We start from the raw sequence: 26503 nt of genomic DNA on the forward strand, positions 1-26503 counted from the left end.
AAACTATAAAATGGTGCTCAAAGAAATTGACAAAGACACACATAGATGGAAAGCCACATCATGTTTCGGAAAACCTCATATTTTTAACATGTCAGTATTTCTCAAAGTGATCTGTAAGTAATTTTCGACACCGGTGCCAGGACTGTTCAATAGGGAAAGGGCAGTTTTTCCAAGAAACGGCGCTGGGAAATTGGATATTAGTATGCAAAGGAATAAAATTGGACTTTATCTTATACCATACACAACATTGAACTCAAAACGAAACAAAGTCCTAAACATAAGACCTAAGGCTGTAAGGCTCTTAGGGGGGAGAAAAAAACAGGACAAAAGCTCTATCACAGTAGATTTGGCAATGATTTCTCAGATATGACACTAAAAGTACAGGCAACATAAGATAAAATAGATAAATTCAAATACATCAAAATTTAAAACAGTAGCGTATCAAAGAACACTATCATCAGAGTGAAAAGGCAACCCGTGAATGACAAAAAATTTTTGCAAATCGTATATCTGGTAAGAGGTTCGTATCCAAAATACAGAAAGAACTTTGTACACCCCAGCAACAGAAAAATCAAACAAAACGCACAAAGTACTCAACCGACTTTTGTCCAAAGGAGATTGGAGACAAGTGTCCAACAGAGCACATGAAAAGATGCTCAACATCAGTCGTCATTAGGGAAATACAAATCAAAGCCACAATGAGATACCACCTCTTGCCCTTTAGGATGGCTATTTTTTTTTTAATGGAAAATAAGATGCGTTGACGAGGATGAACTGGAACCTCTGGGCACTGCTGGAGGGATGGAAACCAGTGCAGGCGTTGTGTAGTGCAGTGTGACGATCCTTCAAAAAGTTCAAACTAGAATTACCATATCGTCCGGCACTTTCACTTCTTGGGACATACCCAAGAGAATCGAAAGCAGGGTCTCAAAGAGATACCTGCTCACCCAAATTCAGAGCAATGTGATTCACTACAGCCCGAAGGTTGAGACAATCCAAGTACCCATCAGGAGACGAGGGGAGAAATAAACCGCGGCACATACACACAGTAGAACATGACTCAGGCTTAAAATGACGGACATTCCGGCACACGTCACAACGTGGATGATCCCTGAGGACGTTATGCTAAGTGAGACCAGCCAGTCACAAAAGGACAAAAATTGTATGACCCCACGCACATGAGGTAACTTGATTAGCCAAATCCATGGAGTTAGGAAGTGGTATGGCAGTTGCCAGGGTCTGGAGAAAGGGAGGAATGGGGAATTAGTATCTAACGGACCGTGACTTTCAGTTTGGGAAGACGAAAAGGATCTGGAAATGGATGGTGGGGACAGGGGCACACAATGTGAATGCGCTTAATGGCATTGACCTGTGTACTTAAAAACAGTTACAACAGGGGCGCCTGGGTGGCTCAGTCGGTTGAGCGTCTGACTTCGGCTCAGGTCATGATCTCACGGCTCGTGAGTTCGAGCCCCACGTCAGGCTCTGTGCTGACAGCTCGGAGCCTGGAGCCTGTTTCTGATTCTGGGTCTCTCTCTCTCTCTCTCTCTCTGCCCCTCCCCTGCTCGCGCTCTGTCTCTCTCAAAATAAATGAACATTAAAAAAAATACAATATAGATGGTCACAACAGGAGCGCATGGGTGGCTCAGTCAGTTGAGCCATCTGACTGGGTATCAGCTCAGGTCATGATCTCACGGTTGTGAGATGGAGCCCCTCATCGGGCTCGGCACCAAGTGTGAAGCCTGCTTGGAATTCTCTCTCCCTCTTTCTCTGTCCCTCCCCTGCATGCTCTCTCTCTCTCTCAAAATAAATAAATAAAATTTAAAAAAATATAGTTACAATGGCAACTTTCATGGTATGTGTATTTGTACCGTAGTAAAAATTTTTTAAATTAAAGGTGCATTTTCATTCATGTGAAGGTTGCCAATGAGACCCAGACTGATCTGCGATCAGTTCCTGCAGATAAATTCCCTGTGGTGATGGGGAATGCCACCCGTCCCAGCCACAGGTACAGGTTTCCTACGCATCGGCCGCCATGCCCATCCCCAACTTCATGTCAACAACATGGGATCCACCTGCCATCACACCCCATTTGGAGTCACAGAGTGTCAGCATGCATGGCAAAACTTCTCTTCTGTACCAGGAATATACTCACAATTGACTTCCCACAGTGAGAATCTCAAAATGCCCACAATTGTATCTAGATGTTGCCAGCACTAACACCTTTTTAATATTAGGGTTAATGAACTCCCAAACCTTAATCCAAATAAAGCCCTGAGAAACAGAAAGTCAGAATCCCAGGATTCAATCCGAATAAAAGCAAGGGGTCTACCTCCCACCCCCTTTATGATTTGCTCGGTTACAGGTTATAGTCCGTATAGCTGAGCAACCAGTTCTGGGGGAAGCTACCCTGCTCTGAGAACAGGTAGCGGCCTCCCCAGGAAGGTTCTCCGTGAGCCTGCCTCTCCCTGGCTTCTGGGGAACCCAAAGTAGGAGAGGGATCATCTCGGAAGGCTGCCAAACAGGCTGAACAGGACTGAGGCAACAAAATCAGCCTTGGGCCAGCAACATAAAATGGTATTCTAAGGGAAAGTGGCAAAAAAAAAAAAAAAAAAAAAAATACGACTTGGAAGTCATAAAGCTAAGATCAGTAGAAAAAAGCAGAAAGCACAACCAAAGGATGTTCCCCCACAACGTGTAAATGAGAAAGGGAATTAAAAAACGAGACGTGACGATAACACAGAGCACTGGAACCGGAGCACTGGCCGGCCCCTGGCCCAGAGAGCATGGAGTGAGGTGCAGCAAGCTGCCGGTCTGAGGCTCTGCAGGTGGGGATGACCCCAGAACCTTCCTACCGCCTCTCACCTGCATCCCCTTCCCTGCTTTCTCCCTTCTTCTCGCTCATTCTTGGCCTGCAGTGGTTCTTTAGGACCAGGCTCTGGGTCTGGAGTAAGTTTGAGAATAAGATGTGTAAGGGCTGGAGAGGAGGGTCTCCTGTGGCAGGGGCTTCAGAAAGGACCAGTGAAAGGCAGAGAGGCGGAGAGAGAACTGAGTTCAGAGACACTGTGCCTGGACAAGGGCCACAGAAAGCGAGCCAAGCCTGCTATGGCAGTCCTCACTGTCTTCCATTTTCCCGAACCAAGATGCCCCAAGATGCCGAACGAGTCCACACCCCTATATAAAGCGGGACAGGTTTTCCCAATGCTGAGCAACTCTTTGCTGGGTCCCACACCTGAAGGAACAGCCATGCATGGTCTGCGTTTCGCTCCTACTGGAGACGAAGAATCCACAGAGGCACCATGTGGGAACCCTGAACAAAGATGGCGGACCTCTAGGAACGGAGGCACTGTCTGGGCTGGGATGGCAGCAAATCCCATGGTGTTGAATACCACCGAGGAGCCTGAGGCCAGCAAGTCCCCAAACGTCTCCTAACCACTGTCCTCGGGTGCACCTTCACCTGCTAAACCCAAGCTCTGGGTGACGCAGATTTGCCTCTCTCTCACCAAGAGCACGACGGTCCTCTGATGACGTCCCCCTCCTGTTCTCAAACGCCTTCTGCGTTTGCCGGGAATCTGTCTCACAGCAGGTGACAACGATAACAACAATAATGAAAAGGAGACCAAAGGGCCACTTCAGTCGTATCTCACAATATTCCAGGGTGGCATAGACACTGTCCATTGTGTAACCCTGACCTTCAGTTCCTTGTTCTGTAAAATGAAGACGCGCGCTGAAAAAGATGAGGTCATCAGGGAGGTGCCTGCGTGGCTCAATTGGTTGAGCATCCAACTCTTGATTTCAGCTCAGGTCACGACCACACGGTCATGGGATTGAGCCCTGCGTTGGGTTCTGTGCTGAGCGTGACGCCTGCCTGAGATTCTCTCTCTCTTCTTGTGCCCCATCCCCTGCTCGTGGTCTCGCTGTCTCTCAAAAATAAATAAAACGAGCAAAAATTTTTTTAAAAAAGATGAGGTCATCAGGATGGGCCCTAATCCAATATGACCAGGGTCTTTATAAGAGGAGGAGAGACAGAGTGGAGAGGAGAGGACACGAAAACACACAGGAAGATGCCTTGTGATGACGGAGGCAGACATCAGACCGATGCATCTGCAAGGATCACCGACAAGGTCACGCGCTATGAGAAAGATACGGAAAATTTTCCCCTAGAGCCTTCAGGGGGAGCGTGGCCCCAACAGACTGAATTCAGACTTCTGGCCTCCAGAATTGTGAGGCCATAAATATCTGTTGTTTTAAACCCTAGGTACTTAGTTAACAGCGGCCCTAGGAAAAGTTTACGGGGCTAGACTTAATTCCTTTCCACCTAAAGGTGCCCAAGAGCGTGAGAAGCAGGTTTTTCAAGAGAGCCTGGAGATCACAGTGCACTTCCTTCAACAACTGATGAAGGCAATTAATCAATTTCAGGGTAGGAAATCTATTGGCAGTGCAGTGAATGCATTGACCATTTCACTTATTATTATTTGGGGATGTACAGATGGAAAAGCAGTGCCACGATAATTTCGCGCTCCACTCTCATGATACTTTTCTGCTAACCCTCAAATTTCCGTACAGGAAACAGGAGCTTTTCGTGTGTCTGAATTTTCCCTCAGTGGGAACTTTAGCTAATAAAGCTTTTGGTGCAGCATACACGCGAGCTCCCCGGGGGTCCCTTTCTGCTGCTCCTGAAAGTTTTCTCTCCTCTCTTAAAAAACAAGGATATTGAATCGTTAAAATGTTCAAAGTTCTGAAAGGAGGATAAACCGCTCAGGTCTGAATTGATTAAGAATGTGTAAAAATACACAAGACAGGACTTCAAATCCAAACCAAGTGCATTTGCCTAATGCACATCCAATGTGATTTATTTCAAACTTCTCTCCCTCGGTCACAGGCGTAGCGTGAGGCTAAACTCTGCAATTTCCACTGCCTGCCCTTCTTTCTGGCTCACAGCTCCTTCTGGAAAAGGGCTCCGACCGTGGGCTCTTTTTCAAACCTGGGCTTTTTTGATGGTTCGAAGTGATTTCTCCTCAAGGGCATACGGAAAGGAAGATTATGCCAGGAAGGAAATAAACAGAGTGCTCCGAGCACAGCACAGGGTGACCGGGATATGACTGGCTGGTGGCCGTATCTTCCAGGTGTGGCACTCACCCGGCAGACAGATACACGGCAGACAGATGAGCTCGTCTCCATGCACACAAACTTCTGTACCGTAATCCCAGAGGCAGATCGTCCTTTTAAATGCGAGAAGAAAGTCACCTAAAAAAGTTTCCCTTAAATTGGAATAGTATTTGTTCTGATCTGTACCATCAAAAAGCCTGTATCAGAAAGACAGTCACAGTGGGGAGAACCTAAGATTCTTTTTACGTGGAGGACACTCGAGCCTCAATCGTCTTTTCAGCTGATAATCTCAAATAAGTGCTCAACATATTTTTTTTTTATGTTTCATGTAAAGACAGTATGAATGATATGCCTTGTATCCACTAGCATATAGATCTTAGACTTGACATAATTTATGCGAGAAATTATGGCGAGAAAAGCCAGCATAGAAGTGCCGTGAAAGAGGAAAGTCCGTGACTGAAGGCATTCCGAGTCCCAGCAGGGAGAGACTGGGCATCATGTAAATCACGGTCATCCAGAAAAGTATCTGGGAAATGACACCAGTTCGGAAGCCAGAGATGCAAAGGGGCCCGGACAAAGACACCCAGAGAATGGCCTGCGTTAAAGCACAGCCAGGGACTTGCGTTACCCAGCAAGGACATGGAGGGCCGCTCGGGGGCCATGAGGGATTGCCTCTCCTTACAAATCTCAAGGGTGAGAGAACCAAATAAACACGCTGTTCAGATGAGGGCGCAGAGAAATGAGAACCTGGTGCACTGCTTGTGGGAATGCAACATGGTGCAACCACCGTGGAAACCAGCTTGGAGGGTCCTCACCAACTTAAAATAGAATGGTCATATCCAGCAGTTACACTCCTGGGTTATGTCCCCCCCAAAAATTCAAACCAGGATATCCCAGAGATATGGGCACACCCGCGATCATGGCGGCATTCTTCACAATAGAAACTCAAGGAGCCATCGATGGATGAATTGGTATCTTAGAACTGATAACAGAACACCCCAGACTGCATGCCTTATGAACAACAGAAATTTAACTGCTCACAGTTCTGGGGGCCGGAAGTCTGAGACCGGCGTGCCCGCATGGTCGGGTGAGAGCCCTTTTCTGGGCTGCACGCTTTCCGTCCTCCCCAAATGGAAGAGGGCGGGGATTTCTCTGAGCCTCTTTTATGAGATGCTGTCCCTTTCAAGAGGGTTCCACCCGCATGACCTAAGTACCTCCAGAAGGTCCCACCTATTAATACCATCAATACTTTGCGGGGGGGGGGGGGATCGGGTTACAGCAGATGAATGTTAATGGGACACAAACATTCAGACCATAGCGATCGATGAAATACAGTGTACCAATACGATGGAATATTATGCAGCCTTTAAAAAGGAGAGGCACCTGGGTGGCTCAGTCAGTTCAGCGTCTGACTTTTGATTCAGGCTCAGGTCACGATCTCACCGTTCACGGGCTCAAGCCCTGCATCGGGCTCTGTGCTAACAGTGCGGAGCCTGTTGGGATTCTGTCTCTCCCTCTCTCCCTGCCCTTCCCCTGCTCGCTCGTTTTTTTCCTCTCTCTCTCAAAATAAGTAAGAAACACTAAGAAAAATTCCTCAAAAAGAAGGAAATCCTGTCACATGCCATACGTTGGAGGACTCGTAAGGACATCACGCTACGTGAAATAAGCCAGTTGCCCAAGGCCAGACCGTATGATCCCGCTTACCGGAAGGATCTAGAAACATAGAATCAGACAGCAAAATCATAGAAACAGATAGTAAAAAGCTGGTGGCCAAGGGCTGGGGGGAGAGGTGGGAAAGGAAATTTGTGTTCCCCAGGTTCAGACCTTCCATCCTGCAAGATGGAATACTTCTAGAGGCGTGTCGCACAATACGAACATACTACGCCCCACTGAACTGTATACCTAAAAATGGCTGAAGTGGTGAATTTAATGTTCTGTGCTTTTGACCACAATACAAAAAAAAAACCTCTATTTGGGATTTTCTTTCTTTTTTTTAGTTGTTTCAACGCCTAGTATCGAATTGTACAGCAATACGTGCACGTGGTTTAAAAGTAACAATTATTGTGTATTTTTAGCCTCCAGCCCTTTACCTGGAGTGAGTGTTCAGCTTGGGGACTTTAAATAGGAGCACCTTGCTTTATTTTTTTATATATATTTTTAACGTTTTATTTATTTTTGAGAGATAGCAACAGAGTGCGAGTGGGGGAGGGACAGAGAGAGAGAGAGACAGAGAGAGAGAGAGAGAGACAGAATCAGAAGAAGGTTCCAGGCTCCGAGCAAGCGGTCAGCACAGAGCCCAACGTGGGGCTCGAACCCAGGAACTGCTAGATCATGACCTGAGCGGAAGTCGGATGCTCAACCGACTGAGCCACCCAGGCTCAGTGCCCCTGGAGCACCCTGCTTTAAAATAATGTTTTCACGGGCACCTGGGTGGCTCAGTCGGTTGAGCGTCCGACTTCGGCTCAGGTCATGATCTCAGGGTCTGTGAGTTCGAGCCCCGCGTCGGGCTCTGTGCTGACAGCTCGGAGCCTGGAGCCTGCTTCCGATTCTGTCTTCCTCTCTCTCGGGCCCTCCCCCGCTTGTGCTCAGTCTCTCTCTCTCTCAAAAATAAATAAAAAGTTTAAAAATAATAATGTTTCCTTGACTCATTATCAATAAATAGATTTACCTCACTCTTTTCAAAGGAACGCATTCTATGCAGTATTAGATTATTCCATAAAACGGAGGTATCGTAATTCATCTATGGGCTCAGTGACCAGTGGAGACCTGGGTGGAGACCGTTAGGACATGAGCACTGGTGTCACAGGACCTTTCCGAGCACCTCACCTGTCTCTGCGGCATTCATCCCCAGAAGTGAAGTTTCTTCTTGGTGTGGACCGTGTATTGAAGAGACTTAAAAGTACCTCTCTTTTTGGACCATCACCTTCAGAGGTCTGAATAACAGGAGCTTTAAACACTGTAATTTTATGGAAATCCCCTGCAAGGGTTTGTGAGAGCAAATACCTTTTCATGCACGTATAAGCCTCTCTGTTTCATTCTGTTTACTGTCTATTTCTATCTTTACCCATTTTTATGTACGGGATTTTTAAAATCTTGCCCATTTATTTTTAAGAATGTTTTATAAATTAAGAAAACTTGGGGGCGCCTGGGAAGCTCAGTCGGTTAAGAGTCTGGCTCTCGGTTTCAGCTCAGGTCACGATCTCACGGTTTGTGGGTTCGAGCCCCGCGTCAGGCTCTGGGCTGATGGCTTGGAGCCTGGAGCCTGCTTGGGATTCTGTCTCTCTCTCTCTCTCTCTCTCTCTCAAAATAAAATTTAAAAAATTAAATAAATTAAGAAAATGTGTTTTGTCATATATATTTAAATTTCCCCCAATGTATGTTTGTCGTCTTCTGACAGCATTTTGTTTTTGCACATCGTTTTTTTTTGTTTTGTTTTTTTTAATTTTTTTTTCAACGTTTTTTATTTATTTTTGGGACAGAGAGAGACAGAGCATGAACGGGGGAGGGACAGAGAGAGAAGGAGACACAGAATCGGAAACAGGCTCCAGGCTCCGAGCCATCAGCCCAGAGCCTGACGCGGGGCTCGAACTCACGGACCGCGAGATCGTGATCTGGCTGACGTCGGACACTTAACCGACTGCGCCACCCAGGCGCCCCACATCGTTTTTAAATTAATCGAATTTATCACCCTTTTCTGTTGTAGCATCTGGGTTTCCATCTCACTTAGCATGCTCTTTCCAATAATTAGTACCACACATTTTCTAATTGCGTTTCATCCTTTCTCTGTGGCTGAGTTCTTTGAAATTGTATCTACTTTAGGTAATTAAGGCAGGGATCCAGCCTTCTTTATTTTTTCCAGGTGGCTACCAACTTGTCCCAGTATCATCAATTGAATAATCCATTTGTTATCATTAATGTGAAATGCCACCTTTATTTCATGCTAATTCGATAAGTATATTTATTAATGAACCCTATGTTTTTTCACTAATTTTTGCATTAATATGTAACATAAACAGCATTCATATTAAGTAGCTTCAAACAGCTAGATTTAAGCTTTATAAGGCATTTTCCTAGCTTACCAGGAATAATTACCTTTAATACTATTCTTATTACCAATTGCGGTGGCTCTTGCTGCATACAAACATTTTAAGATGAAATTTAGAAAAACCTCCTTTTATTTCAGGGTTAGTTGAAGATGAGTATACATCATGATTACACTATCAAGTCTGGATAGGACAGGGATTAACCCCACGTTTCTTTTACGCCTCTTAGTGATGCTTTCGATGTTTTTTGGAGCATTTCTTATCAACTTTATTGCCTGTGATTCTACTATAAATGAGGTCCACGGTTCCTTTATCTGTTAGCTAATTACTTGTAGGTATAAAGAGAAGTTAATTAATTTTGGAAATTACTTTCGTAAGGAGGTACACCGCGGAGTTATTTTTTTTTTTTAATTTTTTTCCTCGGGAGATTTTCTCATGTTCTCAAAGAGCGTATAATGATAATTTACCTCCAGTTCTAATTTTTGTGCTCCTTCTATTATTTCCTTCTCTACCTGAATGTACTTGATAACTTGAGAATGTGAGGATAGAGACTTAGAAAGGGCTTCACACATTTATCTTCTAAGGTCATATGGAATAAACGTTTTTTAAAAGCCCCCTATAGCCTCAAAAGCAAGGGAAACCCCAAACGGATTCTCTCTGGGACTAAGTTCTGAAATAAGGCAAAAGTAGAAGTCTAGGACTTTATCCAGAGATGAACAAAAAATAAGGGGAAAGACTACTTTCTAGGAGAGCAATCCAACCCGTTCGTGAAGACAACTCCCCCATAGGAATCCTCATCACCCATGTGATTCCTCATCACAGAAATGTTGCAAAGCACTGATCTATTTCAGATTGGTGAACAGGCACCTATTTTACATCAGTGTCAATACTATTTCCTACTTAATAGTGTGCAATAAATGATACTGGAATAACGAGGTAGCCATTTGAAAAAAATAAATGAAGCCACATCCCTACCTCACACCTTCAACAGACAGAAAATGAACTAAACCAGGGATGGAGCAGCCTGGAGGCCAGGGTCAAATGCAGCTGCTTGCGTGTTTGCGTAAATAAAGTTTTATTAGAACACAGCCACACCTGTTCATTTACCTAACGCCTGTGGCTGTTGTCACACAACGGAAGAGTTAAGTAGCCACGACAGCGACTGTACAGTCTACGACGCTGAAAATATTTGCCACCTGTCCCTTTACGGAAAGAGTCTGCAGACCCCTGGCCTACCCCGCTGTTTCCCTCAGTCTGAGAACTTTAAACATATTTGGAGGACATCCAGCTTCTCAACTGACGCCCCGATGTTCTCGGAAAGTATGAGGATTGCGAATCAGAAATTCTCGTCATCTCAGAGTTTTGAGACCCCGTCTGGCAAGAAGCCACTTTTGAATCTTTTATGCCAAAATGACAGGCCCAGGAAATCCTCCACAGAGAGACCAAAGTGCACACCACACTTCCGCATCTGTGTAACTACAGCATGTGTGCAAGCTGCAGAATGTGTAGAGTTGACTGCCATTGCAAAGGGGACCAAGCGTTAGTACATCCTCTGAAGCTGAGCTGCCCGAGTTGCAACAGGAGATCCTGATGGAAATGCTCCCTGAACTCCCCTGCTTCCCTCCCCTCGCCCCCCCGCCCCCGGGGACGTGGCTCAGCACCATTTCCTTTCAATGACCGTGCTGCTGGAGAAACTTTTTTGCTAAGAATTTAATTTTTCCGCCACGCGCCTTTCTTGCATAAGACAAAAAAGAGCACTTCTGCGCTCTTTCAATGAATAAATAATCCTACTTTTCAAGCTATCTCCCCCATGACTCTGCTGTACTCCATTCACATTACGGTTTACAATGCACCTTTTTCATAAAGTCTATCCTAATTTCCACGGGTTGCTACACACAACCGCTTGGTTATATGCAGAGTAAAGGTGCAATTTGTAACATGTCTCCGGATTTCCTATTTGTCTTGTTACATATTGAAGATTCTACTTCCCTCCTTCCCAAGGTGACAACGTGTGGCAATTCTAATAAGCCCAAACATTACTTGTACCAAGGGGTGAAGTAGGTACAAAGGATACAGAGAATAAACAAGCCTTAGTCCCTGACTCCAGAACTGATGTGAAATAGGCACGAGGTGGGTAAGTGTAGTCGAAGAGAGGAGTATGTGAGAAATGAAAAAGAAGGGAGCGTCTAAGCAATTTCCGTACACAGCGAAGCTCTTCCGGTTGCGGAAGGTTGTCAGTGACAGAGAAGGAAGGATATTCTGCACAGAGAGCAGGGAGCTCGGACAAAAAGCAGTTGTTACAGGACACCCCGCCTCTGGGGAGCCCTTGGTTACTTTGCGCTTCAAGCTCAGAAGGCTCATTCGCTTCTCTGCCTCAACCTTTCCAGCTGCTCGGAGAGTTTTCCGCAGATCGAATCCAGCATTTATCTTCACTGTCACGGACCCCCGCGGTTAAGGGCAGACGGGACCACCTTAGGTTCAACGGGACATCATCCTCGTACAACCTCGTGGGGAAGCAATGTTAAACTTCTTACACTCAGATGTGGCACCAAAAGCCTCCTGCTGCGGAAGCAGCATCACACGGTTGGCTAAGGTTTCGAGATGCGTTGACTACCCATCTGGCGGAGGTCTATTGAGAACAGCAACTTTTCCTTAATTCAATCCAACGGCCCTTTGCTGAGACACCGTAATAGGCCTGGGCCTCTGGGGAGATCAATCCCTGACCTAATGGCTCTCAGCGCCCAGGAGGGGGAGCCACGCATAGGAAATCCGATTGTGGCCCACAGTGGCAAGCACAATCAGCAAAGTACGGTCCGTACAAAGTCACTGCCGTGGTGGCCAATATGCTGAACGTGAGGAGGTGGCTGGTTAAGGAGACAGCCACGTCCCCCACACGGCTGAGGATGGAGGTGATCGATAACAGAATCGCGGAAACGTTACTCCTGTTCCTTCTGCTGAAAGCCGATCGGTCTCAGAGCCGAACTTGGCAGTGGTGGGCACGGCTGCGGTTGGCCGGGGCCTCACGTCGGACCCTGCAGACCTGCAGACCCTTTCTGCAACATCCCGTGTGATGTGAGGCTTGGACTCGTTGAGTCATGAACTCCGTGATAAATGTATTAACCTAGACCTGAGATAAACCAACACGTATTTAAATGACTGAATTGATAGGAGCCTCGATCAGGTGAATTTCCACTTCCGCTCCCAACAAAGCTTCCCATATAGCAGTGTTCACCTCCCTGCACACGAAACACCCTTCCTTATTTCTGATTCAAGTCGTTCCTACGATAATTTGACGCGGTTCTTATCCCTCTCTATTCTGAAATCACATATGGGTCACATGATCTTTCTTTTTATACCAAGCAGTCACGGTTCTTTATTTTTTATTATTTTTTTTTTATTTATGCAATATGTCAAACATACCCATACCCACATGTACCTGTGATCCGGACTTAACAGGGTGAATATTTTGTTACCTGTACCTAAGCTCCTTCCCCCCAACAGATAAACCACTGCAGATATAATGAACACCCCCTCGTGCCATCTGTCTTGCTTCCAATATTTCCCTGTCATTTCTCCTACCCTAAATCCTTGGGGTCACCTCTGTCGCTCTTGTAGAGCACTGTAAGGTTGTCGTGTCTTTCAATACAATATTAATTAGCCTCACTAATTAGTCTACATTTTTCTACTTGGCTTAGGTTATAAATTACCAAAAGTAGACTAAAGTTTCAAATGGTTCGCTGTTTCTATTTTATTTTCAGCTGTGGACCTACTGATACACATTTTTTCAAGGAAAAAGGAATCTATTCAATAGAATTAGTTATACTAGATCCTATGTTTATATCAAATAATTTCTTTTATTTTTTTTTTCAAATACAGTTTACCAGTCTGTTCTTAGAAGAATTCCTTTTTCACACAAACGTCCTGCACAGGGAAGAAACATACACTTGAATTGTAAGTTGTCAATGCATTCAGAGTAACAACCCAGTCTTGAGTTCCCACGGGACCTAATCGTTGAATTTGAGTTCTGATGAGTTCAAAACGGAAAGAATGAAGTTCTAATTAATGCAAAATGTACAGATTCAAGAAATAATATAGTTCTCAAAGATGGAACTAACTTTAAGCACTTGGTTGTTATTCGTCAATAAAAGCAACGAGAAGACACTCTGGGCTTGTGTCCCACGAGGTTGGTGACAGCTGGGGAGAAAGAGGGTGTTCTCCAGCCACAGGACAACAGAGTGAGGTTCCTACAGGGAGGATCGCCTGATCAGGCTGACACTGCGTGGGACACCTGCGTCCTCCAGCAGGGGCATGACCCCCTGTGAGCCAGGCATGTACAGATGTCCTTGGTCATCTCAGTCAGCACTTCTGGGATCCCCGGAGAATCTTCTTTAAATGCAGATTCGGATTTAGTAGGCCAGATCCAGTCCCCCTGAGATTCCATTTTCTATCGAGATCCCAGGTGATACCGATGGTCTGTGCACCACAGGTGGAGATGTGGGGCCTAGAGTCATCTGGGCCCTCTCTCTTGTAGAGAAGGAGAGGACAGGAGTAGAAAGATGTGATGATAAGGAGAGAAAAGCAGAGAGAGATATAAGAAAGGCAAGGCTCAAGGAGAGAGAGACGAAGGACAGGAAATTTGATAACACGGCCGTCTCATGAGGGTGGCCACTAGGTCCTTACATGGCTCCACCCACCATCCAGGGCCTTCAGTCCCTAGTGCGGGACAGATGGAGCCGGCTGGTGGCATGGGCTCTTCCGACGACCACAGACACGCGTTCCCCGACGGCCCCTCGGCAGAGCCAGGCAAGTCACAGCGCGTCCACAGACTTCTGAACCCGCCCTTCTGTACAGGGAAATAAATGCCAGGAGCGAACCCAGGGAAGGCAAGGGGCAGGGAAGGCTCTAGGGTACAGCCAAGACAGAGACCACGGAACCCCCTCCTTACAGTGTGGCTGGACTCTCAAATCACCTGGACTGGTTCGAATCACAAGGCTGGCCCGTTCCCAAGACCCTAATGATGAGAGCGGCTCACTGTGCCTAACGTTTGTGCAAACGGTATAGTTTATACTCAACACCGTCATCCTTGTAGGGGGTCTCACAAGGCAGAGGGTGCCTATGCGACCAGCCCCCCAAAAATACCCCGGCTGTTGAGCGTCTGATGAGTTTCCACGGTTGCAACACCTCACGCAGATTGCCAGAACTTTCTTAAGGAGGAATGAAGCATGTTCTATGGGTGTCCACGTGGAGAGGACTCGTGGGGGCTTATGACTGGTTTGCCACGGGCTGCGCCCCAAGCACCTTCCTTCTCTCCTGATTTTGCTTTGTGTCCTCTCAACATCAGTTTTAGGACTACACACTGGTCCTGTGAGTCCCCCCGCCCCCCAGTGAGTCGCACAACCTGAGGGGGGTCATCGGGATCTCCCCAGCCCTTCCCACCCCCTACACAGAGGACCCAGCCCGTTACACCCCAACTTCAGACCTGCAGAAACCGTGACATCACAGCTCTGCCTTGCATCGGGCTGCAAAGGGCACGGTGACTTCTTACACTGGCAGCACGGAACCAAGAAAACGGCAAAGTGTCGCTAATGAAGAGTGTAAACCTTTCAAGGGAATTTTGTTTAGACTCTCAAATTCACTCTCCAATTAAGGTCAGCGATCCGTAATGAAAACCACACCCTGACGGAGGGATCGAGCCTCCGTTGTCATTAAGAGCCGCTGACTCTACGTGAGAGGGCCAGAGAGCAGCCAAGTCGGCCTCATCTTTTTCCAGAAACTGTACATATAATCTCGTAATTATCGCCTCGTGGGGCGTCCCGCTGTCAGAGTCAACTGTATAGAGAGTCGGGCCCGGAGCAGGAAACGAATCCACTTAAGCCGCGGTGACGGACCAAAAGAAGGCAAGGATGAGCCACCTTTCCTAACGGAGATCAAGACGCAGAAGAAACCTTTGCAGTGGAGTGTCAGAGACCCCTGCGCTGAGACGAAGGGCTTTCGAGCACAGCAGTCACTCAAGAGCGACTTCCTGCCGGAAGGGAGACCCCACGCACACACGCACACACGCATCTAGCGAATGCGTCCCAGCTTTCTGCTGGGGGCCAGGCACCGTGAAGTTCTGGGGATGCAGAGGAGGAAGGCGGGTCTTTAGCTCCCCAGGACGGGGAGGTAGGCCACCACACCAGTCCTTACTGTGTGATGGGCGCAGGACCGAGGGGCGCTCCCCTGCGTGGTCTCCGATCGGTAAGGCCACTATCCCTGTCCCCACCTCCCCTGGGCTCCTCGAAGCAAAGTGCCAGATGGTGACGCTTGGAGATGGTTTCCCCCGAGCTGCTGAGCCGAAACACAGGAACTGTCACAATTTCTCAGCCATGTATCAGAGTGGGATGGGGGTAAAAAACATGAGCCGTAGTTAACGCGACTAAGAACAGGCGTGCACTAAACTCTACACCTGAAACCAGTTTTATCGTATATGTTAACTAACTAGAATGTAAATAAAAATTTGACATCAGCGGCGCCGGGGTGGCTCGCTCGGTTACGCGTCCAACTCTTGATTTCCGCTCAGGTCTTGACCTCACGTTCGGGAGTTGGAGCCCTGTATCAGGTTCTGCGCTAACAGTGCGGAGCCTGCTTGGTATTCTCATTCTCTCTCTCTCTCTCTCTGCCCCTCCCGTGCGTGCTCTCTCTCTCTCTCTCTCTCTCTCAAAACAAATAAATAAACTTTAAAAACTTGAAATAAAAACTAAGCATGCACTCTCAGTTACCTGATTTCCAAAACCAGGACTTAATTTTGAATAAAAGTTCTCTATATAAGTAGATGCTTCGTTAAGCTTTAACTGTTACTCGTTCTTCTTTTTTGTAAGAGAGAGAAAGCGGGGATGAGGGCAGAGGGAGGGACAGAGAGGGAGAGGGAGAGACAGAGAGAGAGGGAGAGAGAATCCTAAGCAGACTCCCACCCTCAGCACAGACCCCGACACAGGGCTCAATCCCACAACCCTGGGATCATGACCTGAGCTGAAAACAAGTCAGATGCTCAACCAGCAGAGCCAACCCAGGCGCCCCTGACTGTCACTCATTCTTAATTAATGTTTATCTTAACCCTGCTTTGGACCTGCTGTTCTAAGAATTAACTCGACGTCAATATCTACTTCTGATCACACACTTGGCAACTGCTGGTTTGGGAAGTCAGCCAGCCCTGAAACCCCAAATCCTCTCCTAGTCTGTTTTACCTCCTATTAAGACACCTGGCCAGTTCTTCTTAATTCAATTTACATCAGCATTTATTGGTGAACTAGCAAGAGGTCCAGAGATAAAAAAACTAAATAGGCCATGATCTATGAAGTTATCCTGAGTAACAGAGTTCTAAGGAAGTGCAAATGGGGGCAATTTAGGGACAAATGAGGGGAATATTGTCATTGTGCTGTTTGTCAGTGTTAGAGGTAAGTCACGTGCTAACAAGTGGCCGCTTCCTGGCTGATGCTTTTCCTCCTACCACGATGAGAAAAAATTTTTAAGCATTTCATAATATGCAGGGCTCCTGGGTGGCTCAGTCGGTTAAGGGACCGACTTCGGCTCAGGTCACGATCTCACGGTTCGTGGGTTCCAGCCCCGCGTGAAGCCCCAAGTCGGGCTCTGTGCACTGACAGCCTGAAGCCTGCTTCGGATCCTCTGTCTCCCTCTCTCTCCACCCCTCCCCTGCTTACACACGCACTAGCTCTCGCTCTCTCTCAAAAATAAACATTAGAGGGGCACCTGGGTGGCTCGGTTGGTTAAACGTCCGACTTCAGCTCAGGTCATGATCTCACAGTTCATTGGTTCGAGCCCCACACTGGGCTCTGTGCTGACAGCTCAGAGCCTGGAGCCTGCTTCGGATTCTGTGTCTGCCTCTCTCTGACCCTCCCCCGTTCATGCTCTGTCTCTCTCTGTCTCAAAAATAAATAAACGTTAAAAAAACCCCACAAATGCTTATTGGATAATAAATTTCACATAGTGTCATAGTCAAAAAGTCAGGCAAGGGGCTCCTGGCTGGCTCAGTCAGCTGAGCGTCCGACTCTTGATCTCGGCTCAGGTCATGATCTCACGGTTTGTGAAACTGAGCTCCAGACTGGGCTCTGCACTGACAGCACAGAGCCTGCTTGAGACTCACTCTCTGTCTCTCTGTCTCTCTCTCTCTCTCACTCTCTCTCTCTCTCTCTCTCTCTCTCTCTCTCCCTCTCCCTCCCTCCCTCTCCGCTCATGCATGCACACACACCCTCTCTCTTAAAATGAATATTTAAATATTTTTTTTAAAGGCAGGCAAAATTTAATTCTTCCAAAAGAAACACGATATGTAATCAGAGGTCGAAACTATGTCACGGATGCAAAATAATCACGATTCCAAAGAATCCCAGAGATCTAGCTCCCATGAATTACAAGGGGCCACCCAAGTACACAATTTCCCGTTGGAGCCGGATTTGTGTCCCCCAACATGCCGTCCATAGGGAGACTCTCCATTACACCTATTTTTAAACGTTTGGGGTTTTCCAGAAATCTCACTTAATCGGAGGACACAGAAGAATGAATTTACTTAATTGGACAACACCAAGGCAACACCAGCCGCTGGGTTCTGGAACAAAAAATACAGTAGGTTGTGTATGTGGCTTTATTCCTTAGATTTCACACTATGTTAAGGAATCATGGGAAGACATTTTCAATATTTCACTACATTACAAAATTGTTTTACTTATTTCATAAATTATACATGGGCAGCACATTTTAAAATGCCACATGTGTCTTACAGTCGCTTGGAAACACTTTTCGAGTAATTTAGGAGGCTCCATTCTATACTTGATCCGACAGATTTGCAGCAACAGGCAGTAATTGGCATAATTCATGCTCTGACAGACCCACTCGCAGGGAAGGAACGTACCGAGATGCTTTCTTCTCGCCGATACAGCTGCCAGTTCCTCCCGCCATCACTGAACATAAGGACGTAGCCGGTCACCCAGTCGGAGCTCCCGTATCCTCCCTGGGTGGCCACAGCTGTGACCTCCATTCTCTCTCCGAGGTCAATCTGCAGCCACTGGTATTTATCTGACACGCGTGGAGACCAGCCACCAGCCCCTTTTAGTGGAAACAGAAACAGGAAAAAAAAAAAAAAACCAGTAAGGGGAAAGAAATCTTTGAGATCTATCCTATCCTGTAAGAAGGGGATCATAAATAAAATTTATGAAAATCACAGTTTCAAATTCTGGAACGTCTAACTGCTCTTAATTACACACACACACACACACACACACACACACACACACAGACTCAAAACCACGGGTTAAGTAAATAGATGAATCCTACATAAATTACTTTGGTTTCTGGCTCATAACCCCCAACTCCCCGGTGGTTCCCAATAAAGCGAAAGTGCTTAACGCAACAGGTGGACGGTTGAACCTGCCACGTCAACGCTCGGAAGGGTGTCTTTACTGGCCTTTATGTATGACCTACCCTTGGCTGGACCTAAAGGAAACTATTCAGACCATGGTAGAACGAGAGAGACTTAATTCTGTAATGCCGACGTGAGCAAGTACAGTATTACATATTGGGATAAGGAAAGGGGCGAGGGCACAGTCCTACACTCGATATGCTCACAGATTCACGCGAGAAACAGACGTTTCAAAGAACGATTTGAAATGCAGCGTGGCAGGGGGAGGAGGGGAAGGTTTCTCTGCGCAGGGAGGGAGAGCCCTGAGAGGCAGCAGGGAGGTGCAGGGAGAGCCCAGAGCTAGTGACAGGCAAGGGCTTTCTCAGGTTTCCAGACAACAGGTGCAGAACAGGAATCACGGCGCTCGGCTTTGTCCGGTGCCGATGAGAAACAGAAAAATTAGAACTACCCGGAGGCGTTCGGCTGACGTGTTTGGGTCTTCGAGATGCATTCCGGAATTCGTATTTTGCTACTTATCCATGTCTAGAAGACACGTGGGATGGAAACCATCCCTAATAGGACAAAAGCGGTTTGTTTTTTATTTTGCCCCACTGTTCTGACACCTGACTTGAGGTCCTCATGATAAGGTCTAATGCGTTAGACAACAGTTACTATCTTCTCATCGGGAGCTCTGATTGACATCCACGCTCGGGAGGCTAGAGCCACCAGGACTGGCTGTGTGTCAGGAGGGGCGTGACATGGTCGCGTGGCACTCGGAGGGGAACAGAAGCGGGGCGCTTGCATCGGGGTGTGGGGGCATCACCGGAGGTGAGCGCGTGCACTTCTTCCCCGCGTCTTCCACGAGCAGCACTCGGTGTACAACCTTTTAGCGAAGTCTAAAGCTTCCAAGTTCTTTAGAGCCCAGATCCTTTCTAAGATTTGCCCGTTTTCCTGCCGTGAATCTTTGCTCAAATACTGCACATTTTCCTCTCGACGTACCACAGGCACAATGCCTTCTCCTTGGACTCAGAATCCTAAATACGCTGCAATTTCGGTTGTTCTGCAATGCAGTTCTGAACTTCTCATTCTGAAAGAATTTCCCATGGACAAAAGAGCCGCAAACGTGTACAGGGGATTCCTGTTTGCTTTTTACTCAATTTCCCCGACAGATAACACCTTACACCATCATGGTACTTTTATCCAAACTAAGAGATTTACAGGGGCGTCCGGGCGGCTCTTGATTTGGGCTCAGGTCGTGATCTCAGGGTTCACGGGATCGAGCCCTGCATCGGGCTCTGGGCTGACAGTGAGGAGCCTGCTTGGGATTCTCTCGCTGTCCCTCTCTCTCTGTCCCTCCCCCACTCATGCTCGCTGTCTTTCAAAATAAACAAACATTAAAACTAAGATATCTACACGGGTACAACAGTAATTACAAGGATGAACTTTATCTTGGTTTCTCCAGTTTTCCCATTAGCTCCCTGTGTCTGCACCAGGATCCTATTTAGGGACCGTGTCCTCCAACCTGGGACAGTTTCTCAGTCTTCCCTTGTCTCGAGTGACAGGCCTGGCTGTCATCCAGCACTCCTATAGTTCTACTGCTTTGTCCAAGGGTCCCACTAAGTTGAGAAATGGAAGTCCTTCCAGATTCTACAAATTGTTTTTAAGTGTATGTATTCATTTTGAGAGAGAGAGAGAGAGATAGCGGGGTAATGGCAGAGAGAGACAGGGAGAGAGACAATCCCAATCTCTGTGTTAACAGTGTGGAGCCTGACTCGGGGCTCGAACCCATGAAGCATGAGATCATGACCTAGGCGGAAAATAAGAGCCTGATGCTTCACCGACTGAGCCACCCTCCTTCTGGATTCCAGCTGAGAACTAACAGTCCTGGGGACACTACTCTGCCACTGTGGGTGGTTTTACGGTTGTCACAAAAATAAAGTTAAAACCTAGGGGTTGTCATTTAGCTGATCATCTTGACTTGGAGATGCCACGCTGGAAATTTTATACGAATCAGTTCAAGTCTCTAAGAAACTACATAACGTCCTGTCTCCCAGCTCAGGCTGGTTGGTATTAAAGTTCTAAAGAAGGTACTAACGATACCCTTTTTTGCATTTCGTGATCTTTCTGTGTCATTTTTCGTCTCCCTTGAAGCCAAGGAAATACCATTAGGACGGTACCGGAGAATAGCACAGGGAGTAAACAGACGGGGATGTTTCCAGCATGTTGCCCTGGCCCAGCCTCTCCCACATGCCAAGCGGCCTTCAACGCCTACCCGTTCCCTACAGGTAACAGACCCTGAACACTTCCGATGCTACCAGTATGCAAATTAAGCTATGTGATTAACTAGGTACTTGATAAAGGAACAGAGCTTGAGGACCCCCTGTGCCACGGGGCAGTTCACTTTCAGCAGGGAACAGGGTCCCGGGTCGTCCCCAGATCGCTGCTGGGTAATGACTCGGGCTGCCGTGCATTCCTTCCTGCGTGCACCGTGCTAAAACTTACGTTTCCTTTAAGGATGTCGTACGGGGTCTTTTTCCCCCACCACCTGCCTCTGTCCCACCTCAGGCCCTTGCGGAACAAAGCGTCCCAATTTGTACCACGGAAAACACATCCAGAGGGCCCAACTTTCACAGAACGAGGGTCCAGTGCCTGGATCGCCAAACAGCCTTCTCACTCCTAGGGAAAGTGTGGTAGGCGTGTGTTCGGCCTGGAGGGAGGACTCGGCCAGAGGAGGTGTTAAGCATCCGTGAGGATGTGTCATCAAAGCTCGGGCCCCCTTCCCACCCTCCACCCCCTCTAAGAAAATACCCCTGCGGTTTCACAGTTAGGCAGTGTGGGCTGCCTACCAATAACCAGACTGTATTTTATGTCGATCTATTGGAAGGTTCCTGTCTCTGGTTACTCCTGTGTGATTGCTTCCTGCCCCTCAGGTCAGCCCAGACACAGGCAGCGACAATTCCTCGGGGACAGGAAGGGTTGAACAGGAAACGCTCACTTGGGCCTTAATTACTCTGTCCACTAATCACGACAGTGACTGCTGCTCCCGGTGGCCACGGGGCACGCGCTCTCGTAACTGCTGGCTTTACGCAGAGAGGAACATCGCCCAGAAGCGAAAAGCAAAAGCTTGTGCCTTCTTCAAGTGTCAAAGAGTTCCAGAGCAGGGAGATACCCAAGGGAGCAAAGGTCAAGTGGGTTAACTTGACGTGACCACACCCACCCATCTTGAGGGCATCCAAACGCTGAGCAAGTAAGTGGTGAAGTTGAGACCACTGCCAAGGGAAGCTTCCCCCCAAGGTCATTATTCCATTGTCTCAAATGGGATCTCACCCGGTTGTGAGGGTCCTTAGCTCCCTGGCACACATCCTAATTCACAGAAGCTTTACTCGGAGTTCCGGGCGGGGCGCAGGGCGACAGGGAAGGGCACCAGAGTGTCTCCCTGGGAAAGAAGGGCCAGCACGCAGACAACCCCAGATCTCCCTACTCAGAGATCCTGGGGCTCGACACGCTGAAGCCCGTGTCACAACCCTGCCGACGTTGCTGAGGGTCTCGGCACATTTGCTGCAGCTCGGATTCCTTAGGAAGCAACCCCAGCTACCTACACGGGGCGTTTCGGGCTCTCAGGAAGGAGCCAGCACAGAAACCCCGCTCTGGGTCTGCCTTAGGCGTGCTCCGATCCCCTTCTGGATCCCCTTCCCGAAGTGCTTCCTGCATTCCTGGGCAGGGGGGAGGGTGGGGGAGGTGGGGGGTGGCGAGTGGGGAGGGACGTTTCCCAAAAAGTGCATCCCTAAGGGGAAAGTCACACGCGGGTGCCTACTTGTGAACCAGATTGCTATACGCAGTGCAAAGGTAGCCTGTAATGGTTTTGTGAACAGACAAGTCCACAGTTAAATAAAAACAGGGGCGCGCTGGTCAGTTTGAGATTTGACTGCGAGGCCAGTGAACCATTGACGCGTGGCTTCCGGAAGCTCCCTGTGTGTGCTGCATCCCCGGGGAAAACTCTCGATGCCCTCTGGCACCGAGCGTGCGTTACCGCGGCTCCTTCTGCGAAAAATAAACAAAAACCTATCGAGACGGCCTGTCTCCTTTTGCTGGGCTCACGTATGTTCCTGACCGGGTTTTCCAGGAACGTATATCCTCGAGAAGCACTCAGATCTGAGTCGATGTGAGGCTTTTCAGTTCTTACTTGTTTGCAGCTCGGCACGGACAAGACTGTGAGAGGATTCTGCTCATTTCTCACCTGAGAAATAGAACAAGAATTGCCCGGCAAGCCTCGAAGCGTCTGAACATGTAATCGGTCCCTCATTTACGACCGAATAAAACGTGGGACGGAGCCTCCTCATATCCCGTGAAATCTCCATGTTTACGAGGAGTGGCAACTCTGGGACGTGTCCTAATTCCGTGAAGGCATCATTCGAGAGGCCCCCTGAGTTGTTCAGAACAGACAGGAGGGCAGTCAACCCTCGAGGCCAGCGGGAACAGCAGCACCTCCCTCTGCTGCGTCCAGACGGCCAGGGAGGGCAGGGGTCCAGGCACCGAGCTCCCCCCTCCTCACGGATTTCCACTGCTTTTCTTAAGGCTCTGTCTCCTTTTCTAAAAATCAAATACGGTGCGGGGTCATGTCAGGAGACGCAAGGGTGAGACGCTCAGAAATAAAACCAAGACAACTCAATGATCCGCCCATTTGTGGCCGCTCGGTCAGCCAAACGCCTCTGGGAAAAAACCCCACTGACGCTAAAACTTACGTTTCCTTTAAGGATGTCATACGGCTCAATTCGTAACAATCTGTAAGCACGCCGTGAGAGCCTCGGATGAAAAGAGTCACGTACAGATTACCTGTTCTACCAAATAGGGTGTTCTAATGAATGCGAAAAAGATGAGACCTGGTGCTGACGGGGAGCCCTTTGGGAGGGGGCACAGGAGGGCCCTTGAATGCGTCAGAGCAAAGCCTGTCCCGTTTGATTTCCTTAGAGGAAACGTGGCGACAGGAAAAGAGCCGAGCTGCAAGAATCATGAGAACAGTGAGCCCCTGAATCACCGTCTCCCAGGCGGCCCCTAGTCCGGGCAGGTCTCTGCAGAGCTGTAGAGCGGCTGACCACAGGGCCCACCGAGAGGTCCCACCAGCCTCTGTCACGGGCTACGATCTTCCTGCGTCACAAGAGACGCGTGCCGTTCAGGACACCCGTGTGCTTGATTTTAACGTGGCATCTAGGTACCGTGAGGGATCCCAGGGGCCTCACGAAAGATTGCTGATTGGACCTGACCACTTTGGCAGAAAGGAAGGTCACCTTAGCAGGTGCACTTTTACCGGGGGTCCTGAAGAGAATTAAAAAAAAGAAAAAAAAAAAAGGAAATCCCTAGAAGGGGCAATACAGCTAAATGTGGGTGGATGGGAGACCCTGGAGAAGCGTGTGAAGGGATCAGACAAAATGCAGCTCTGTAGGGATGATGCGTATTAGAAGTTCAGTGAACGAAGACATCATAATATATGCCAAAGGTACATAACTGTTGGAACGCCCGGGTGGCTCAGTCAGTTAAGCGTCCAACTCCTTTTTTTTTTTTTTTTTAACATTCGTTTATGAGAGACCGAGAGAAAGAGTATGAGCAGGGAAGGGGCAGAGAGAGAGAGAGGGAGACACAGAACGTGAAGCAGACTCCAGGCCCTGAGCTGTCAGCACAGAACGCGACACAGATCTTGAACCCATGAACTGTGAAATCATGACCTGAGCTGAAGTCAGACACTTAACCAACTGAGCCACCCAGGCGTCCCAAGCGTCCAACTCTTGATTTTGGCTCAGGTCACGATCTCACGGTTCGTGGGTTGGAGCCCCACATTGGGCTCTGTGCTGACAGTGCAAAGCCTGCTTGGGATTCTCTCTCTCTCTCTCTCTCTCTCTCTCTCTCTCTGCCCTTCCCCCGCTCACATTCCTGCTGTCTCTCTCTCAAAATAAATAAATTTTTTAAAAAGGTATTGTTAAATAAATAACTTATATGAACCTCTCTGTATATTATGAGTGATACAAAAAGTGAATTCATTCGAAAAGAGCCCAGACTAGAATTTTCTGGACAACTATTTTAGAATGTGATAAGCCCTTAGAAAGGCTGCCACACACCATGTGGGAAGTTGCCCCGTTTGTCACAGGCACTGCTGACTCTTGGAAAAGTGAAAACTCTCACGGCAAAATTATGGCCGCCGTGAGGCACTTACTATGCAGATTATAAACACCACAAATAACTCTGAAAAGTTAAGTTGCTGTGTTTTTCACTCTTTTTGTCCAGCAAATCCTGGTGGCCAGTGACCATTATACCACTGAGCCCCAGAGACGCCAAGAGGGCAAAGAACAACTCAGAAAAATAGGAACCCCAATGCGTGAGGAGTTGGTGTGGGACAGGAAGAGAAGCTGGGAACCGGGGGCCTTGGAAAGAGCCGGAATGGAGGACGAGTGAAGGTGGCTGCACAAGGTGAGTCAGATACCTCTGCTCGGGAATGAAGCCCGTGGACCAAGAAAAGGGAGAGGAATAAGCAAAGAGCAGAGGACCGGCTTTGGCTTGGCTTCCGCTGGAATTCTGGGAGATGCGCTGGTAGGGGCCATGCGGTCACTACACTGTTTGCCAAATGCTGCCTGCTTTCTCCCTTCTGGGCACGTGGAGGACAGCAGTCCAGGCCCCTTGCTGGGGGGGGGCAAGGCTACATGACCAACTCTGGCCAACAAGCCGTGAGTGGAAGTGACAGGTCACTTCTGGGCCTAAGTTGCCAGGACAAAACCATGCGGTGCTCTTTTCCCCTCGGCATGGTGACCCAGAATTCACCACCGGCCATCAAAAGGGGACACAGAAGCTAAAGTGAGAGTCCCGACTCGATCTGAACAGAAGGTCAACTTGGCAAGAGCAAGTTAAACGGGTAATGGAGGGCTCAGGCCGGAAACCAGGTGAGACTCACGGTCAGATCTCAGGGAGCCCGGAAGTGACATGGGACGTATATTCCTCAAGGGACAGAGGACCCAGGGCTTTCTTGCCAAGAAAGCGCCATGAGGCATAACCACCACGGGCTTTGGGAGAGGATGCCAACTAACCCGCAGGGTTAAGAGCGAACAACCTACCCTCAGCAGACAGCAGAGGGAGTCCCTCCCACCATCCAGCTCCAGGACGGCATGAGCCCGTCCTCACCCAAACGTGGTCTTGAAAAGAGCAGGAAAAAATGCTCAGAAATCTGAGCATCTTCAGGAGACACTCACCCACCCATTAGAGGCCACTGAATCTGGAAGAGAGGGAGGACTCCCTCCTCCTAGGGTAGTTCTATAATTTTGGGCTGCTTGGGAGAGAAAAGGACCAACAACACCGCCTCGCTGAAGGTCACTGGCGACACTGGAAAACGCTGGGTTTGTTCTGGTTTGTCTCATCAAGTACCACAGACTCCATGGCAGGAACCCGGAGACTCTGGAGCTTGAGGAGGGCTCTGGGAGGATCAGCGCAGCTCCGTGTGTGGTCCGTGTGACAACTCTACAGTAAGGTCAACACACACCCTGCTGTTCAGGCTTCTCTTCCCACATGCTGCCATCTTGCATTTTAGACAAGCTGTGATTTAATAAAGCTGCACGGCCACAGAGACAGCGCTCTGTGCTTTAGTACGTGGGCATATTTTGCATCAATGCTCTTATGTTTGGCCTGCCCACTGCACTCAGTATCCACAGTGCATCTGCAAAGTTATTTCAGGAGGGAGAGGAGAAGAGAGGAGGGGAGGGGAGGAGAGGAGAGGAGAGGAGGAAGGAAGGAGGAAGGGAGGGAGGGAGGGGAAAGAAAGACAGAAGGGAAGGGAAGGGAAGGGAAGGGAAGGGAAGGGAAGGGAAGGGAAGGGAAAGAAAATAAATTGTGGTTTAAAAAGAGAATGTGCATGGGATGCCTGGGTGGCTCAGTCAGTTAAGCGTCGACTTTGGGTCAGATCATAATCTCACAGTTCATGGGTTGG

The 26503-nt window shown here is 48.2% G+C and overlaps 1 protein-coding gene across 3 annotated transcripts in view; it reads right to left on the reverse strand.

The window, feature by feature from the left end:
* The window catches only part of LOC131492158 (contactin-associated protein-like 3), a 194680-nt gene that overhangs the window by 130157 nt on the left and 38020 nt on the right, over positions 1–26503 (reverse strand). For all 3 annotated transcript variants that reach the window (XM_058695863.1, XM_058695862.1, XM_058695861.1), the window contains one exon: positions 18055–18248. In XM_058695863.1, the coding sequence (XP_058551846.1) occupies positions 18055–18248 (194 nt within the window). The remainder of the gene's footprint in view (positions 1–18054; positions 18249–26503) is intronic.

This window comes from Neofelis nebulosa, chromosome 12, assembly GCF_028018385.1.
Source record: "Neofelis nebulosa isolate mNeoNeb1 chromosome 12, mNeoNeb1.pri, whole genome shotgun sequence".
In the NCBI taxonomy this organism is placed as follows: domain Eukaryota; kingdom Metazoa; phylum Chordata; class Mammalia; order Carnivora; family Felidae; genus Neofelis; species Neofelis nebulosa.